This window comes from Corvus moneduloides, chromosome 17 (assembly GCF_009650955.1).
Source record: "Corvus moneduloides isolate bCorMon1 chromosome 17, bCorMon1.pri, whole genome shotgun sequence".
NCBI lineage: Eukaryota > Metazoa > Chordata > Aves > Passeriformes > Corvidae > Corvus > Corvus moneduloides.
Window position 1 is genome coordinate 13,973,121 of NC_045492.1, and position 17,344 is coordinate 13,990,464.

Here is a 17,344-nt window from a genome sequence, read left to right on the forward strand (position 1 = left end):
AGCTAATATCAGATCACAATCAGTTTATAAATATGCATTTTTTAATCCATGATTGCTCAGCTTCTGTAACAATATTTACAGTCTTAAAGAGACCCTTCTTTTTCCAGAAGAACCGACTCCACATAAAACCAACAGCCCACCCTCTGGAGTTACATACGCTCATGATGTCTTGGACTGTGGCCTCAAGCCATGCCCCCTGCCTTTTTCTAGCCTTTCTGCAGATCCCATGGGCAGATATGGACAGCCAGATAGCATAGGGCCAACACCTACACACCCTGCCAACGCTGCAGGGGCCTCTGCTCCGAGCCCTAGGATTGAAATAACTCCATATCATGAACTGATTCATTCAGGGGGTCCCTTCCGCGGCAGAGACACAGATGTTCTTTTGGTAGAACATCAGTCAAACTCAGCCACCACTAGCCCGAGGGTTACCCTGCCTGTCCCTGGCTTTGAGGGCTACAGAGAACCACTGTGTCTGAGCCCAGCTAGTAGCGGCTCCTCTGCAAGTTTCATTTCAGAGACAAATGTATCTCCTTGCACATCACCATGTGTTTCACCAAATAATGGTCCTAGTGATGACCTTTGTCCACAGTTTCAAAACATCCATACTCATTATTCTCCTAGAACCTCTCCAATAATGTCACCACGAACAAGCATCACGGAGGAAACCTGCTTGGGACGCCATTCACCATCACCCTGTCCCAACTCAAGGTCTTCGTCACCAGGTGCAAAACGGAGGTACTCTTGCACTGAGCTCTACAGTACTCAGCTGCCTTCCACCTCTCCTCGGCAGTCACGGACCCCCTCTCCACAGCCCTCTCCTCGCATCCCCCTGAGAGAAGACACCTCTGCAGTTACTTACACGCAGTTGGCCAGCGCTCCCCTTTCCATGGATGCTATGAGCAGCCTTCCTACGGATCCTTCCTGTGGTGTCCCCACGAAAATTTGGAAAACCAGCCCTGATCCTTCATCCATGTCTTCCCACAAAAACAGCATTCCATGTCACGTCTTTCAGACTGTTGACTTCCACGGGCCTTGTGAGCAGGAGGACAGGAGAAACTCGGCCCCAGAATCCATTCTGTTGGTTCCTCCATCCTGGACAAAGCAGCTGGTGCCTGCAATACCCATCTGCAGGTATGTAACCCTTCTTGTGGCTGTGTTTTCCATGTTTTCTTGTGGTGTGGTGTCCTCTGTCGTGGCTGGTGATCCCTAGGAGTGTTTTCTTGGGCAGGTTCTGCTGCAGACCAGAGCTGAGTGCTCAGAGACAGCATTGGTTAATGGAAGCCCAGTCCATTACAATTCCAAGGGATGGAAGTCAGGATTTTGAAGAAACATCACCAAAATGGTTCATTGATAGCACAGTGCACTACAAATTCAATTTCCAAATGCTTTGTCTGAGCAGATTGCAGACAGCCTTTGACAAAGGCTGAACACTCTGGTGCCATCCTGCTGCTCTTAAGATGCTGGGATTGCTTTTGTAAAGTTGCTTACAAATTTCCATCAAGGATGAAAGGGCTTTAAATAATGCCTGGTTCAACACAGAGCTCACTGCTCCAGGTCAGACTGAGCTTTCAGTCAACTCCAGTGGCTTAGTGTTGGTTGTTAGTTTGTTAATTGTCCCTTAGCCCAAATCTCAGCCCTCCATTGTTTGGCCCTTCGGCATCTGCCAGGACCCAGAGTGCCAAGAGTTCGACTCAGCTCCCAGTCCCTGCTGGCACCCTGTCAGTGCCATCCTGCTGGGCAGTGAGGTTGTCCCCACTCTGACGTTATCCCAGGCTGTTCCTGACCTGCTAAACACAAACTGTGAGTGAAAGAACACAAGCTGTGAGTTCCCTTGGCTTGTCAGACCGGTCTGGCAGCAGCCTGTACTCACAGAGTAAGAGTGGTTTAAAATCCAGTGCAAGCTTTAGTTGTACATCACAGTGTATTCATTTCACTCATAAACCCTTATGTATTTTCATAACAGGAAAGCTAGTACCAGGTAAGAATATTTCGCATTTTATTCATGTGCATTTTAATATTTCTGGAAATCATAACAATTGTTAATTTACACAACTGGTAGGTAATGGTAAATGAAGTTAATATTTCACAATATGTGTTCTGTGATCCAAGTTTGAGACACACAGCAACAGCTAGATAAAACGGGCATCTTTGCAAAAATGTAACTGCTACAGATATTTTTGTTTAAGAAATAGAAATATTCTCTTCTGCAAGGAGATGGGCCCACAGAAGTTACCTTCTCAGCAGAGCTTGCAGTCAAATGTGAGCAGTTCAGCATAATCTCATGGGAATTCATAGCAGACCCCTAAATGTTTCAGGTGGGGCACTAGGAGAAAGGGGGGATCAGGGCTTTGAGAAGTCATATTCTCAGGAGTTTCCCTGGTGTTCTCTCTCTCTCTCTCTCTCTGTCCCAGTTTGCCTGTGCAGTCCCTCCCGCCCCTGGAGTGGCCCCTGTCCAGCCAGTCTGGCTCGTACGAGCTGCGGATCGAGGTGCAGCCCAAGCCCCACCACCGCGCGCACTACGAGACCGAGGGCAGCCGGGGCGCCGTCAAGGCTCCCACCGGGGGCCACCCCGTGGTCCAGGTAAGGCTCTGGGGACTCTCCCTGCAGGAAAAGTTCATTTCTGAAATGCTTGCTGGGGGCTGCCCCTGAAAGAGCAGCACCCTGTGAACCTGCTTGTGAAAGTGCTTAAAGGGTCTGAGCTGAGGTGTGGTGAAGTCCAGGACTTCAGGAAGGTTGGTTTGGATTGGCTTCTGAAAGCTCAGAAATGCGGGCCCTGTATTTGCTGCCTTTTCTGGGCTGTATAAACCTTATGTGATCCTCTGTCACTTAGGACTCTGTCATAAGGTGCCTGGGGAAGTCTCTGCTGAAACAAGGGAGCAAAATTCAGGCTGCCGGTGGTGGAGAGAACAAATTTGTCCCTTTGCTGACCTGAGAGGTGAATGAGCTGAACCCTTCTTCTGTTTGGAGTGTGAACAGCTTTTCCTTCACCTTTCAGAGGGTGGTATAAAATAGTGGCTGAGTAGCTGCAGTGTAGCCAAGTCGGGGCACATCAGTCATTTCCCTCATTTCCCCTGTTTTCAGCCCATGTTTCCTGAAGGAAAGCCAAAGCCAGGCTGGGGTCGGGGCTGTGCTGTGTCAGTGGGAATGATGTGTGGGAGCTGGACAGGTCAGCCACAGCTACAGCCTTCACTAAACAAAGTTGGGCTGCATCCTACAGATGTTCCTGACACACTCAGGACTTGCAGGAACCAGGAAAACATTAACATTTATGTGTAATTTCAAGCATGTGATCAATACCACTAATTTCACTGGGTTGATTTGTGCTTGACTTCAAACATATGTTCAGTATTTCCCTGCAGGCTCACCCCCTTTTAAAATCAAGCCATAAATTGTTAAATCAGTGAATTTGTTTGCTTTGATGGAGCTGGATGTACCTGTATGGACTGGGTATTTGAGTAAAGGGTACAGGGTAATATTAAACAGCAATCACGTTTGCCATACCTCAGTAATGCGGGATTTTTGGTTTGAGTCTGACAAGCTCATAGCCTCCTGTGGTGTGTTTGAAGCTACAGAGATGCAGGAATGAAACCAATCAGCGCTTGCTTCTTTCTCAGTTTGCTTGCAACTACAGTATCATTTACCTTCCCAAAGTATTCCTATCAACAGGGTGCTTATTGCAATGAAGGAGTTCCTTGTGACATGGGGAAATAGAATTTGTTTCCTTCCTGTAATCAATATCAATCAAAGAGGCATTTCTATTTTCTGTTGAAGACAGGAACCAATATTGCTAGTTTTATCATAATTTGCTATCAAGCTTCAGGATCTAAAACTATAAATTCAAATGTCCACATTAGTTCCCCAAGCAGATGTGCCTCTGCACAGCTGTGCCTGCATCTGGGGAAAATATGGACAGTTTCTTTCTGAAGGTTTATTGTAAAGCTGGGAGTATTTGTTGAATTTGTGTTCACTTGAACATAACCAGGTTCATATGCATGCCAGGCAATGAGATAGTTGCACCTGTATGGTTTATGACATCTGAATCTGGGGGAGGTTAATAAAATCCAAAGTTTTCATGTCGTAAGTTATTTGCCTTCAAGGGATCTTTTTTTTTTCCCCTCCTTCTTTCCCCTCAGTGAAGTTTAACTTTCGTGTTCTTGTCAGATGCAAACAGAGTATTTTTCTAAAATACCTCTTTTTAAACAAATATGATTTAAAAACCCCAAAACATTAAATTAACCCTCCACGTGACTAATTACCCAGCTGAACTTGCTGGCAGAAGAGATCTTGGCTGGTTTTTGCAGCGCAGTGTTGCCCTGCAATATTTCTTTTTTGGAAAGTGCATTTTGCGTGCAGATTTCTTCTTTTGGGTGCTCTGAAGCTACAGACCAGCAGATCTCATATCCTCCAAGCCTTATCTTGTGGTTTATCTTTCTGATGCTGCTTCCTCTTCTTCACATGTCAAGCCCTGAGAGTTTGTGCTCAAGGCTCTGCACCAGTTGTGCACTCCAAGCATGGCAGGAGAAGAGTTTGGGTAACCAAAACCTCTGGGAAGCTGGACCACGCGGAATAGGACATTGGCTGTGTTTGCCAGGAGGAGGGGGAAGCTATGGATAACATGGAATGTTCACACACCTGATTTCAGGGCCACGGAGAAGCACAGGCTCCCCACTCAGGTGTCTGAGTCACTCTTGGGATGAACCTACAGCTTGTGTTAACTGTAGAGGAACTCAGGTTTTAGGGATGAGTTGGATGTGAGTATCCCTTGGATGCTGAGGTGCTGAGAATAGTCAGATCTTTTGTAGCAAGGACAAAACTGAAGTTTCCATGCTCCTTCCATCCTGCAGGTCCCCCTGGGCACTGTGACCACAGAGGAGGGGGAGGCACGTTTGGTTCCCAGCTCTTTTTTCCCAGAGTTGAAGGACAGCTGCTGATTCGTAGCCAGCTGCTCCAGTCAAGGCTGTGGAGGAGACCGTCCAGTAGGAAAGGCAGTGGCTGCTCCTGTGCAAAGAGCTTGTGGATGTGACTGGGATAGAGTGGCAGCCCAAACACAAACCTGGAGCGTAATGGTAGAGGTTAAATCCCTGAGCCAGCTGTTTGCCTTGGTACAACATCCAAATGCAGACCAGGGCTACAAAACCCCAGTGCTCAGGTGAGGGCAGAGGAAGGCACAGGGACCCCCAGCCCCCCACCCCTGTGTGTGCCAGGCTCCTCCTCACTTCTGCTCTGGAACAGGAAAGCTGTACAGAGAGGGACTCCTGCTCAGCACAGCCAGCCCAGCTTTCCCCTGGGTTTTAACTTTTAAAATGGTGGCGACTTTTTATTTTTCTTATTGAAAAGAAGCTGGAATGGCAGAGTTGTTAGTGGAACTCACAGGAGCTGCTTTACAATAACAAATGTATGTTCCACTTTCCTTTTATATTTGAATTTTGCCGTCTGTGTTTTCTTGTGGTTTCGCAGTCAAAGGAGACATTGTTTCTTAGCCTGGGCTTCCCATGGGGCTCTGACTTTTAACTGTATGTGACTTCCAACATCCAGCTAATTCATTGGTGTGTTAGTGAAACCGGAGCCTTTGATGGAAACTCAAAACCCAATCACGGCTCCGTGGGGTGATTCACGCTCTGACACGCGGGGCCGGGCTGGAGCCACGCTCCTGCCGAAACCCCGACCAGCCCGCCCAGGGGGATTTGCTGCCGAGGGCACGTCGCAGCAGCTGAGTTTGTCCTTTTCCCCACCTTCCCGAGGCCCCTGTGCAGGGAAGAGCAAGGCCAGGCTGTGCTGGACCCAGCTGGTGCTGCACAACATCTTTGTGCCACTCTCGGGGCCATCACTTCCCTGTTCTGGAGGTGGATTTTGGCTCCTGCAGGGATTTTTCCCCCAGCTCAGGAGCAGCATGTGACAAACCACCTGCACCTTTCACACCTGATTTACCTGCAGGACTACAGGGCTTGTTTGCACAATGGGATCGTTGTAGGGGCCTCTTGAGCTTTGAGCTCTCAGCCGTGGATTTATTGACTGCTGTTCCATGTGCTACTGCAGGGGTTGATGTGCAGTGGCCAAACCACAGATTGTAGCTGCATCTGGGAAATTCTCTTCAAAACTAATGTGCCATCAAATGTAAGGGAAGGTCAGCGGCCCTCATGCTGTGCTGCAAGCATGGCTGTATCTTTGAGTTAGAGGTGAATGAAAAGCTCTCACTGAAACTTTTGAGCCAAATTCAGAATATGTTGCTTTGATGGAGAGGAGTTTTGGCAGAGGTGAGGGGAAGCAGCGTGTACCAGCTGGTTTGAGGGGGATGCCTGGGCTGTGCAGGTTATGTGGATTAGAAATACTCCCGGATGGGACACATGCAAGACTTAGGTTATTCTTCCCTGTAGGAACTGTGGATGGGGCAGTCAGTGTGCTGCAAAGCAAAGCTGGAATTTCTGGCTGTGTGCCATCAATGTGGACACTTCCAGCACAGAACTCACCCCATTCAGGGCGTGCTGCAGGATCTGCAGAGGAGTTCACACAGGGCAGACAGTGTCCTGTAAACTCACACCAGGGCTCTCTGCTCACGGGTTTCCCTGCCCAGCTGGGGCTGGTTCCACAGTGCCTCTGACAGCTGGCAAGGGTCCAGCTTTGCTAACTGGCGGCAGAGCCCTATGCTGAGGAACTCCCTCAACGTGGTCCTGTCAAAATCATCCAATTTGCACCCTCTGATTTACTCGTGGCACAGCGAGTTCTGTCGTGCTGGGGAGGTTTAGATCTTTTGTCATGAGTGTGCATGGAAGTGCTTTAATGACACAGTTGGTTTCCTTAGCCAGCTGTGAAAATGAGATCTCCAAATCCTCCTCCCTGTACATGTGCACTGGATAGATGCATTGTGCCTCTTCTTTTAAACTGTCATCTGAGATAGTCAAAGCATCCTGAAAACAGGATCAGCTCTACACAGGGCTAGGGAAACTGAAGCCCAGAGAGGAAACAACTTGCTTCCACTGCAGCGTGAGGTCAGTCAGGAGCAAACACTCCCCATTGCTTTCTCCCAAGAGCTGCTGTCTCTGTCCCAGACCTGTATTAACCCCATCTGAAAGCAGAAATCCCAGTAAGACACTGGGAGTCTGGTTGTCATTTACTGTAAGGAACAGCAGAGCAAGTGAGATTCAGTTCTTGGAATTTTGACAAAACTGTCATCAACATAAGAAACACTTAAAATTGAGTATCATAAAAAAATCATAATTTAGCAGAATCAGATGTTCAAAAGATTATCTTCAGAGGCCTTTTCAGACAGCTTTGGTAGGGAGCAAAAGGAACCAAGGCAGATATTTCCTTCTGGTTTGCGTTCCTTTGCTGTGTCCCAAGTACATTAAATTGAACAAAAACATGTGAGAAGATTCAACTTTGTTGCTCAATGTCAGCTCTAACTGAAGCAGGCCGAGGAGCTGCTACATGATACAGTGGCTGGACGAGGTCTTTGTTGAATTCCTGACAGCTATTGATACGCCACTCTGCCTGAGACAATGCAGTGACATTTTCCCTCTTGGTACAAGTATTGTTGAGCAAAGACCTCCCCAAAAAAGCCCTTGACATTGTTGCAATCAGCGGCTATTAATGATGGGGATTAATGATCAAATCCAAGGCTGAAGCTGCTTGCAGCAGGAAGGGGGAGTGGGGGGCAGAATCGGGGCTGTTCTGCCCAGAACATCTCCTGTGTGCAGCAGACGGTGTGAAAGGCTGCTGGCACGGAAAGCGGCGCTGGGGCTGGTGCAGGGGCTGGTGCAGGGCCCGAGCAGGGGCTGGTGCAGGGCCGGTGCAGGGGCCGGTGCAGGGGCCGGTGCAGGGGCCGGTGCAGGGGCCGGTGCAGGGGCCGGTGCAGGGGCTGGTGCAGGGCCCGAGCAGGGGCTGGTGCAGGGGCTGGTGCAGGGGCCGGTGCAGGGGCCGGTGCAGGGCCCGAGCAGGGGCTGGTGCAGGGGCCGGTGCAGGGGCTGGTGCAGGGGCGGTGCAGGGCCCGAGCAGGGGCTGGTGCAGGGCCGGTGCAGGGGCTGGTGCAGGGCCGGTGCAGGGGCTGGTGCAGGGCCCGAGCAGGGGCTGGTGCAGGGCCGGTGCAGGGGCTGGTGCAGGGCCCGAGCAGGGGCTGGTGCAGGGCCGGTGCAGGGGCTGGTGCAGGGGCTGGTGCAGGGGCGGTGCAGGGCCCGAGCAGGGGCTGGTGCAGGGCCGGTGCAGGGGCTGGTGCAGGGGCCGGTGCAGGGGCTGGTGCAGGGGCTGGTGCAGGGCCCGAGCAGGGGCTGGTGCAGGGCCGGTGCAGGGGCTGGTGCAGGGGCCGGTGCAGGGGCCGGTGCAGGGGCTGGTGCAGGGCCCGAGCAGGGGCCGGTGCAGGGGCTGGTGCAGGGGCCGGTGCAGGGGCTGGTGCAGGGCCCGAGCAGGGGCCGGTGCAGGGGCTGGTGCAGGGCCCGAGCAGGGGCTGGTGCAGGGGCTGGTGCAGGGCCCGAGCAGGGGCTGGTGCAGGGCCCGAGCAGGGGCTGGTGCAGGGGCTGCTGTGCGGTCCGGAGGCTCCGGGAGGCGGCTCTGGCTCTGGCCGGAGCGGGGGAAGGTGGGCGGGGGGCAGCGCGGCTCCCGGGCAGCGCCGCTTATCTCCTGCAGAGCAGCAGGAAGGGGAGCCGCGGAGGAAGCGATTTCTCACGGCTTTGTGTTCGCTCCTCATTAAATGCTGCTCGCCGGGCTCTGTTTTCCCACTTCTCGCTGCCGGCCGGGATGATCCGTGTGAATCACCCGAGCTGACCACACACAGGCACAGCCCGAGTGGCTTCCACGGGGACAGAGCCGGTGATGCACAGCTCATGCACCAAAGCCTGTGCTACCCTGAGCTCGGAGACCCAGGGAGCTGGGTGCTTTCGAGCAGATAAAATCCCCAAGCCTAGTGAATCGATTCCCCAAATTTACGTTTTCCTCCTGGCCACGGCTTGCGTTGTCTAGGCAGGAAGGTGCGTGCAATCAGCTTTAAAGATGCAGCTTTGTACATCCCAGGGAGAAAGAGCAAAGTGCCCGACAAGCAGGGCTCTGTGGGGATGAATGGGAAATGAATTACTCCCTTGTACTCACTAAGGCAGTCGGTCTCTCACAGGTTCTTACTGGGGCTATTCAAAGATGCCAGTAAGATTTGCAGATGCTGCTGCTTTTGTCTTGCAAAGCCCAGCACTGCGCGGGGGATTTCGATGTGCAAGAGCTAAACTCGAAATCCCCAAGAAAACTTGGCTCTGTAACCCATCAGTGAAAAGGCAAAGCTTGCAGTGCTGCTGGGAGCTGAGGTGCTGCAGCTGCTGAGTGCTGCTGAAGTGCCTGTTTGGGCTGCTGGCAGGACAGGGTCAGCATTCCCTGCAGCAGGGCACAGGGCATGGGCACCACGGGTTTCTCACTGGGCTCTGGCTGCTCATCCCCTGCAGGACCTGGGAAATCACTGCCCCTCCATGGCCTGACTTCTGGGTAAGAATAAAAAAGTTATCTTATTTATTTCCTATGAATCTCTCTTTCTCCTGCTAATAATGTAATTCTACATAAAATACAATAATATTTAAATTCAAGAAAGCATATCCCAGATTGAAAGATCTAAATTTCAAAAGTTGCACCGAATTCTCCCTGTAGAGATATGCTGTATCTATGGGTGACCACCTCCAGAATCTTTAAGGAATTTGCCTTGCTTTCTGACTCTGCTGGCAATTTATCCCTTGATTTTAGCACAAGTAAGCAGTGTTGCAGCCTCACCTGTGCAAAGAGATTTGCTCTTTGTGCAGCACAGCAAAGGTGACCCTTTCAGATGCCCCCAGCCAGGGTCACTGCCAGCTGGCGGGTGCAGGGTTTGGTTCGTCTCAGCACTGGGTAGGGAATGATGTGGATGGGAATTTTTAATTCTGGCTTTAAGTGCTGTGTATTTGGAGCTGGGGTCTCAGTTTGTGAGGTGACCTAAGTTTTGAAACAGTGCAGGAGAAGAAAAGTGTTTCATGTGCCTGATGTGTGCTGTTGATGCCTGCGGTTGCCGGGGCCGTCACAGGGGTTGTGTTGGGTGTGTAACTGAACAAACTTGGCAGCTAAAGGCACATCTGCTCATTTTTTGCATGCAGAATTACACAGGTGCCTTCCTGCAAATGGCACTCCAATCCCCCTCTTTCCCAAATTTGACTGTTATTGATCCATGGATGGACTGCAGAATGAATGAATTTGATTTCTGCAGAGGTGACACGATGCTTTGAATTGTGCTACACATTTCTATTTTGTTTAGGAACCCAATCATAGCAGCAAACCAAACAAGAAAAGTCTCCTTGTTTTCTGAATGATGTTATTTGTTTATCTGCCAAAGTGCTTTGCATTTCCTCAGGTCACAGACCAGCCTATGTCTGGCTATGTTAATATTATAAGAGTTAGGCAAAAGCGAAGTTTAAGAAAAATCTTTCAACTGAAAGAAATAGGATCTTAAAGTCCCAAAATAGAGTATGGAAAGGTACACATCATGTCTGGCTTCTCTTTCCCCTTGTGGCAAATGTGACTCAAAGGAGTTGGGTTTTTTCCAGCTCGATCTGTGTACAGTTTGGGGGAGTTTTATTGTGAATAGGTCACCTTACGATACACAAAAATATTTCCTCCCAGAGTTCTGTATTCATAAATCTTTCTTGATCCTCGCTCTCTTGAAACTGAAATCCAGATGATTTCGTTTTCTTCATGGAAAGGAGAGTGAGAAAGAGTGAAGGCACACCTTAGTGTGGGGCTGGTGCTCCCGTGGAAGGGCTTGGAAGGAGCAGCTCTGATGAGCAGAAGAGCAGCACTGAAAAACGGAGATTTTACAGCAGCTTGGTTGTTGCTAAGGGAGGGAAAAATTAATTTCAAAGTTATTTTAAAAAGCATTTTAAATCTTCACTTCTCAAAGTTTGTGTAAGGGTCAAATTTATTCCTCCTTTGCTTCGCCAAAGAAAAGATCAGCGCTTTGGTTAAATGTTAAAGCAGCTGCCTGGCATAGTGGAGGTGACTGTTTATTGACAGTGGCACTCTTCAGTAGTTCAGTTTTAAGAAGAGCCATATCTCTGAAGCACAGCTCTGATGTGTCCTTTCATTCTAGCCCACAGTGAATTTTCTCTATAAAAAAGCAGCACAGATACTCTGTCCCTGCAGAGCTGTTCCTGGTGCACGTAAAGAGAGAGGCTGTGTGACATGACTGAAGCTGTGATAAATTGGTGGTGAAGCTGAGTGTAAAACTCTGATTTTAAAGCTCCTGGCGTGTTTCTGTGGGCTGTTCATCTCCACTGTTTGTTCCTAAGTCATCCTGCTGTGTTCATAGCAAGTGAAAGGTAGATGGAAACGCTTGTGGTAAATGATCACCTGTATTAGTCCTGAAAATGTAATCAATTAGCTCAAGATTAGGACAAACCCTTTTAAATAGGGACACTTGACTCTTTCACATGTATTTTTTTCTCTTCGTATTTGTGTTTTATAATGCTATTCTGATTTTACAATTATGTCATCCTACAGCATTGCCATAATGCCATAAATTACCAAAAATATGTTACTTTCACTTTCTTCCACTGACCAAACAACTGATTTAAAATCTGGTCCTGTGGAGGATCAGGAGGCCTTTTACTGCGTTTTATGCCCCTGGGCCAGCAGATAATACAAACATTGCCATATGAACAGGGAATCAGTTCCTGTCTTCTCTGTGTGCATTTGTGCAACACACACCCACAGACATGCACGTTATTGGAGGGCCATGAACAGTTGTGTCTTGGGAACTCATTCTGTACATGAGCAAACACCACTTAAAATTACTTTTAAAGGTGGTCAGTATTAAACCCTGTGTATGTAGCCAGTTCAGTTACAGCTGCTACTGACTGTGCTCACTGGGGGCAGATTTTCTTCAGTAATTTATTGTCTGTTTTCCTCCATTTCGGTCTCCCACCCATAACTCTGGGATTTTGTTCTGCCAGGACAGAGGGTAGAGCAAAAGCTGCTTTGCTGTCACTTTAATAACCCCTCCTGTCCAAAGGATCCTCTCGTTGTAGCTGGATCCACAAAGAATTACTCTGTCAGGCATGACAATAAACACACTCAGTAATTAAAAACTGCTCTTCCCCCTCGCCCCTTGTGAAGACAGCATGGCTTTTGGTGATACAATGGCTTTTCACTGAAGGCCAGGAAATGCTGGATTTTGAAAGTCCCATACTTAGGGTGAGTTTCCTGTGGCTCCCAGTGGATCTGGGCTGTGGATCAGCAGGGGCTGATTCCTCCATCAGTGCCTGTTCCCAGCAGATCTGTCATTTTGGTCTCTGTTGCCTTTCGTCTCCTATACGCTTTATCCATTCCTAAATCTGCCCGTGGCTGCTGCTGTATTTATCACATTCCTGGCCACGCCGTGTCTCCAGTCCCAACCCTGGCGCTCCAAGTCCGGCTCCCTGCTCCTCTCCTGGCTCCCAGAGCCAGCTGGCAGCTTTGCACAGAGCCTCCTGCCCATTCCCTTCCTCACCATCTCCCGAGGTGTCGGAGGTGTCTGGGCTGGGCTCTGCAGTTTGGTCTCTCACAACCCCTGCCTAGGGCCTGGTGCCTTCAATGGAGCTATTCATGCAAGGAGAGGCTGCTCACTCGGGCCCTTGGCTGGAGGGGTCTCTGGGGCACAGCCCCTGTCTTTGTGTGCCTCCAAAATATGTGCTGGATGAGGAATGATAGCTCTGGAAGTGAGTGTCGCCTTACATTTACCATGCTGGAGGAAGGCTGCCAGCACTGCATTGATGCTGCATGTGGTCCCCTTCCAGGGGGGAATTAATCCTTCTATGCAAAGATACCTCCTGCTGACTGGTGAAAAGAAAAGAAGGAAAAAACCCTGGTTTGGCCATGAATACCATTAGCTTAATCTTCCTTTTCTCTGATCTTCCAGTACTATTTGCTTTGTATGGCTTCATCAAGGTTTTGTATGTGGACAGAGTAATTGAAAACAAATTTAGCATGTCTCAGACCATAAAGTTCCCTTTCAGCTAGATCCCAGGCTATGCGGTAGATAAATGTCTGGTTCTCATTTTTGGTTATGTGAGAAATTCAGAATGGTTTGATTTGTAATTTTGAACGTTAATAAAGAAGGAGAAGTTTCCTTGTCTCCTGGCCTATGGAGGTGTTCTGGCTTTCTTGCAGCAAATGCTGTTTATAAAAATGTTACTTAGTACAGGAGAGTCTGTTTGTGTCCTTGAGGCCAAGAAACCCCAGGCTCTAAGGTCGACTGAGACATCCTTGTGCTGTTCAGTCCCAGACCCAAAATGCCATCTCTACCTGTACAGGCAGTGTTTTAATGCAGTGCAAGAGGAATGGCTGAAGGTGAACCAACAGCTTGGAGAAGGATGAGTTTCAAAGAGCGGTGAATCAATGCCAGAAATCTACATTTATCTATAGCTATAGATACATGTCTGCAAATCTCTCTGGTTTCCTGAAGGCATTGCAGGCCCAGTGTGTGATGGGAGATTTTTAATGTCTTGCCAGCTGCACGGGTACATGGAGAACAAGCCCCTGGGTCTGCAGATCTTCATTGGCACCGCAGACGAGCGCATCCTCAAACCCCATGCCTTCTACCAGGTCCATCGCATCACGGGCAAAACCGTCACCACCACCAGCTACGAGAAGATCATTGGCAACACCAAGGTTTTAGAGATCCCCCTGGAACCCAAAAACAACATGAAAGCAACGTAAGTAGATTTCTTTTTATTAGCAAAGTTGAGGCGGATTAAGTTGGCACTGAAGTTCTTTCTCTTTGGAAAGAAGTCACTTAAAAGAATAATGATGCTCTGGAGGGACTCCCCTTTCCAGCACGCTGGGATGATTTATGAGTGCAAGACCTTTTTTACAAAACCAGCTACAAGCCCTTGGGTTAAAGCTGCTGGAAGAGTTCCCATTCATCAGGAGACCATGCAGGCACCCCTGCTCCCCATTCCAATTGCTGCAGTGACTCTGCTGTAATCACAGAATGGTTCACGTGGGAAGGGACCTTAAAGCTCACCCAGTGCCACCCCCTGCCATGGGCAGGGACACCTTCCACTATCCCAGGTTGCTCCAAGCCCTGTCCAGCCTGGCCTTGGACACTGCCAGGGATGGGGCATCCAGTGTCTCACTAATAATCCATCATCTTCACAGTCAGAATGGGTTTGTAGTGCACTCAGGAAAAGAAGACTCGAATCTAAGTCCTTATGCTGCAGGGACAAGTGAGGAGCAGGGGCAGCAGACAGAGGAAAGGTGTATGATTAATTTTACAACATTTAATGGAATACAAAACATCTCTTCTGAGCTCCATCAAGTGATCTGGTCATGAAATCTCCTCTTGTAATAGGTTAACAGAAAAGCAAGTACAGGCACATCTTGTCTGTATTACTCCTTCCAGTTTTATGGAGGCAGAGGGATGAAGTGGGCACCAGTCTGAAAACTTCAGGCTTGAATGTGTGCCAGGCAGCATGAGAGTGATTGCTCTGCAGAGGGAAGAGCTGTATCTCCATCCTTCAGAGGATCCTGACAAAATTGGCAGAGCAGTTGTATTTTTAGGCCCCCCTACTTCATCACAAAATCCACATTATTTCTTCATATTTTTTTAGAAAATATACCTCATTCCTAACAAGGAACCCTGGAGTAATAAACCCCTGCACATCTGCAAGGGCAAGGAACAGCGTGGGTGTAGGAAACAGCTTGGGGCTTATACCTCCCCAAACGTGATTTTAATTCCTATCAAAAGGAGAGAAATGATGTGTTTTTAGAACTGATATCAAAATGGGCTGGCAGTGCCTGCTTAGTAGCAGTGCTCACTGCCCGCTCTGAGAACTATTGCTGAGCTTGACAAATAATTGTCACATTTTCCTAACACAGGCATGTTTGCAAGGCTACCCTGGACTCTTGAGAAGCCAGCCTGCACTCACACTAAATACTAAGTTGCAGTGCTGATTTAAGCAATCCAAATCCTGTCATTGCTGCTCAGCCCCATCCTGCTCCCTGCACCCTCCCTTTGTTCAGGGACACAGTGAACAGGACACAGTGAATAGGAGAATGAATATCTGCTCTGCCAGGCTCTTACCTTGTCTGGGAACAATGTCCTAGGGCTTTGGAGGATGACACAGTGACCTGGGCCAGGCTGCAGAGCCCAGCTGTAGCAGTAGCACCCACCCTGTGCAAAAGGAGGAGAGAGCAGTTTGGTTCCTGCTTTGGAGCTGAATTCCACATGCCTGGATGGTGCAGGCAGTGGGGATTCTGTAATCAGCTGCCTCAGCTGCTGTGATTCCCCACGGAGCTGAACTAACCTAAACCAACCTGCCCAGGTGTGGGAAGGGCTGCTGTGCAGTCCCTGGGAGTGGGGCTGTCGGGAGAGCTGCTGATGGAGGCTCCTGCCCCGGGGTGGGCTCTGCCTTAGCACAGGGGAGATAAGACTTGGAGCTATAATGCTTGGAGAGCAGCTTCTGCTGTTGCCAGAGAGTGGGGAGAGATCCAGCAGCATCCCTCATGTGCTGCATGTCTGGGATTTCTTCCCCTGTAGCTGCTGAAATGGGAATATCTGGATCCTAACCAGAGCAAGTACTTAGAGCTGTTCTTAACCCAGAGGCCGAAGCAAAACAGCTTCATCCCCCTGAGTGTCCCCTGTCCCAGCTGCTGCGAGCAGGGGTTGAGCTCAGGGCCGTGTGTGTTGTTGCAGCATCGACTGCGCGGGGATCCTGAAGCTGCGCAACGCGGACATCGAGCTGCGCAAGGGCGAGACCGACATCGGCCGCAAGAACACGCGCGTGCGCCTCGTCTTCCGCGTGCACATCCCCGAGCCCAGCGGCAGGATCGTGTCCCTGCAGGCGGCCTCCAACCCCATCGAGTGCTGTGAGTACCCCTGGGGCCTGCTCCTCTCCGTGCCGTGGCTCCAGGCTGGCACCGAGGGCAGACCCACCGTGCTCTGCTCCTCTGTGCCAGCCGTGGAGTGACCGCGGCTCTTCCCCGCGAGCATTCCCTGTTCTGAAGGAGGCTTGTGGGGGGGCTGGTAGCTCTTCAAGGTGCTTGGAGCTTGTGAGGACAGCAAGCTCCAAGCTCCAAGTTTGGGGACTTCTGCAAAGTTTATTTGTTAGCATGTTGCTGTTGGATCCTGCTGCTGTCCGGTGCTCCCTGGGAGCAGGAGCAGTGTTGGGGGTGTGTGCAGGGACACACGTGCACTGTCCCTGTTGGAGCACAAGTGTGCAAGCTGCCTGCATTCCTGGCTTTGAGTGGAGGCACAATCAGAACTTGTCATCCACAAACTGGCGGTGGCTGGAGGTTTGAGTTCAGACTGGGCCGGCACTGAGCACTGTGGCCAGTCCTGTGTGCCAGAGGAGTGACCAGAGTCCTCATCTGAGCTGTGGCAGGAACGCAGCTGAAATGGAGGGACAGGTTTGATTCTGAGGCTCAGGTGCATTCTGGTCATTGTTTTTTCTAGCTGTCAGTGCCAAGAGGTGCACAGCTCAGGAGGCTGAAGCAGGGAAAGCACAGGTTGTTCTGGTATTCCCCTGAGGGACAGAAGAAAACTGGCAGTTTTGATTTCTGAAGTGCAAATCCCATAAGTGTGTGAGCTCAGAAACCTGCACCTCCCACTCATTGTAACGGACTGGATCCTGAGAAAGAGAGTCCCCTGATGAGGTGCCCCCCGTGTCACAGTCATTTCTGGAAGGGCTCCGCCCACTTTGCTGGTTCCTGTGCATCCTGTGATGCTTTTTGTTGGTAAATGGTGCCTTTTTGGCGGTTTGGGGATTTCACAAATACAAAATGAACAATTTTCCTCTCCCTTTGTTGAATGACTCACCTCTTTAGCAGAACGTGTCTTGCTGTAAGTCAAGTGAAGAAAGCCATTGAGTTTCTCATGTGTGAGTTTTATTTATTGAGATGCAGACTTTATTTAAATACAACTGCTTAGAATGAGAGGAGCCAGTTTTGGGTGGGAAATCAAAGTGGCTAGTGAATTATTGATGGCAACTCTTTAAAAAGCTGTACAAATGAGTAACCAAAGCAAAGCTGGGAGAGGATGATGGGTATGAATGATCTCTTGGCAATGTTTATGAGAAGATACCAACTGTCAGAGCATTTTAGCAGATGAGTGAAGTCTCTGGGCACTGTGATGGGGAAGGGACAGCAGTGGGAGTAGCCAGCACCTCTGTCCGTAGGAAACCTTCCCGTTCCTGTGTGGGACCAGATGGCTGAAACAATAGTGGCCTCCACCCCAAATGTGTCCCTGCTGAAACAAAGGTCCATTTGCTAAAGGAAGCATTCAGTGAGGAGCTCCTTGGGTGGAGAAGCTCCAGGTGTAACTCCTACACCCTCTGGGCAGGAAAACAGCACCAGCCCAGGGCAGGAGGGGGCT

General features: G+C 49.8%; 1 protein-coding gene across 5 annotated transcripts in view; it reads left to right on the forward strand.

Moving 5' to 3' along the window:
• Window positions 1-17,344, forward strand: part of NFATC2 (nuclear factor of activated T cells 2) — an 80,701-nt gene that overhangs the window by 14,898 nt on the left and 48,459 nt on the right. For 3 of the 5 annotated variants that reach the window (XM_032126897.1, XM_032126896.1, XM_032126895.1), the window contains exons 2-5: window positions 108-1,134; window positions 2,415-2,583; window positions 13,483-13,685; window positions 15,668-15,840. In XM_032126897.1, the coding sequence (XP_031982788.1) occupies window positions 108-1,134; window positions 2,415-2,583; window positions 13,483-13,685; window positions 15,668-15,840 (1,572 nt within the window). The remainder of the gene's footprint in view (window positions 1-107; window positions 1,135-2,414; window positions 2,584-13,482; window positions 13,686-15,667; window positions 15,841-17,344) is intronic. The other 2 variants (XM_032126898.1, XM_032126899.1) reach the window with 1 other exon arrangement.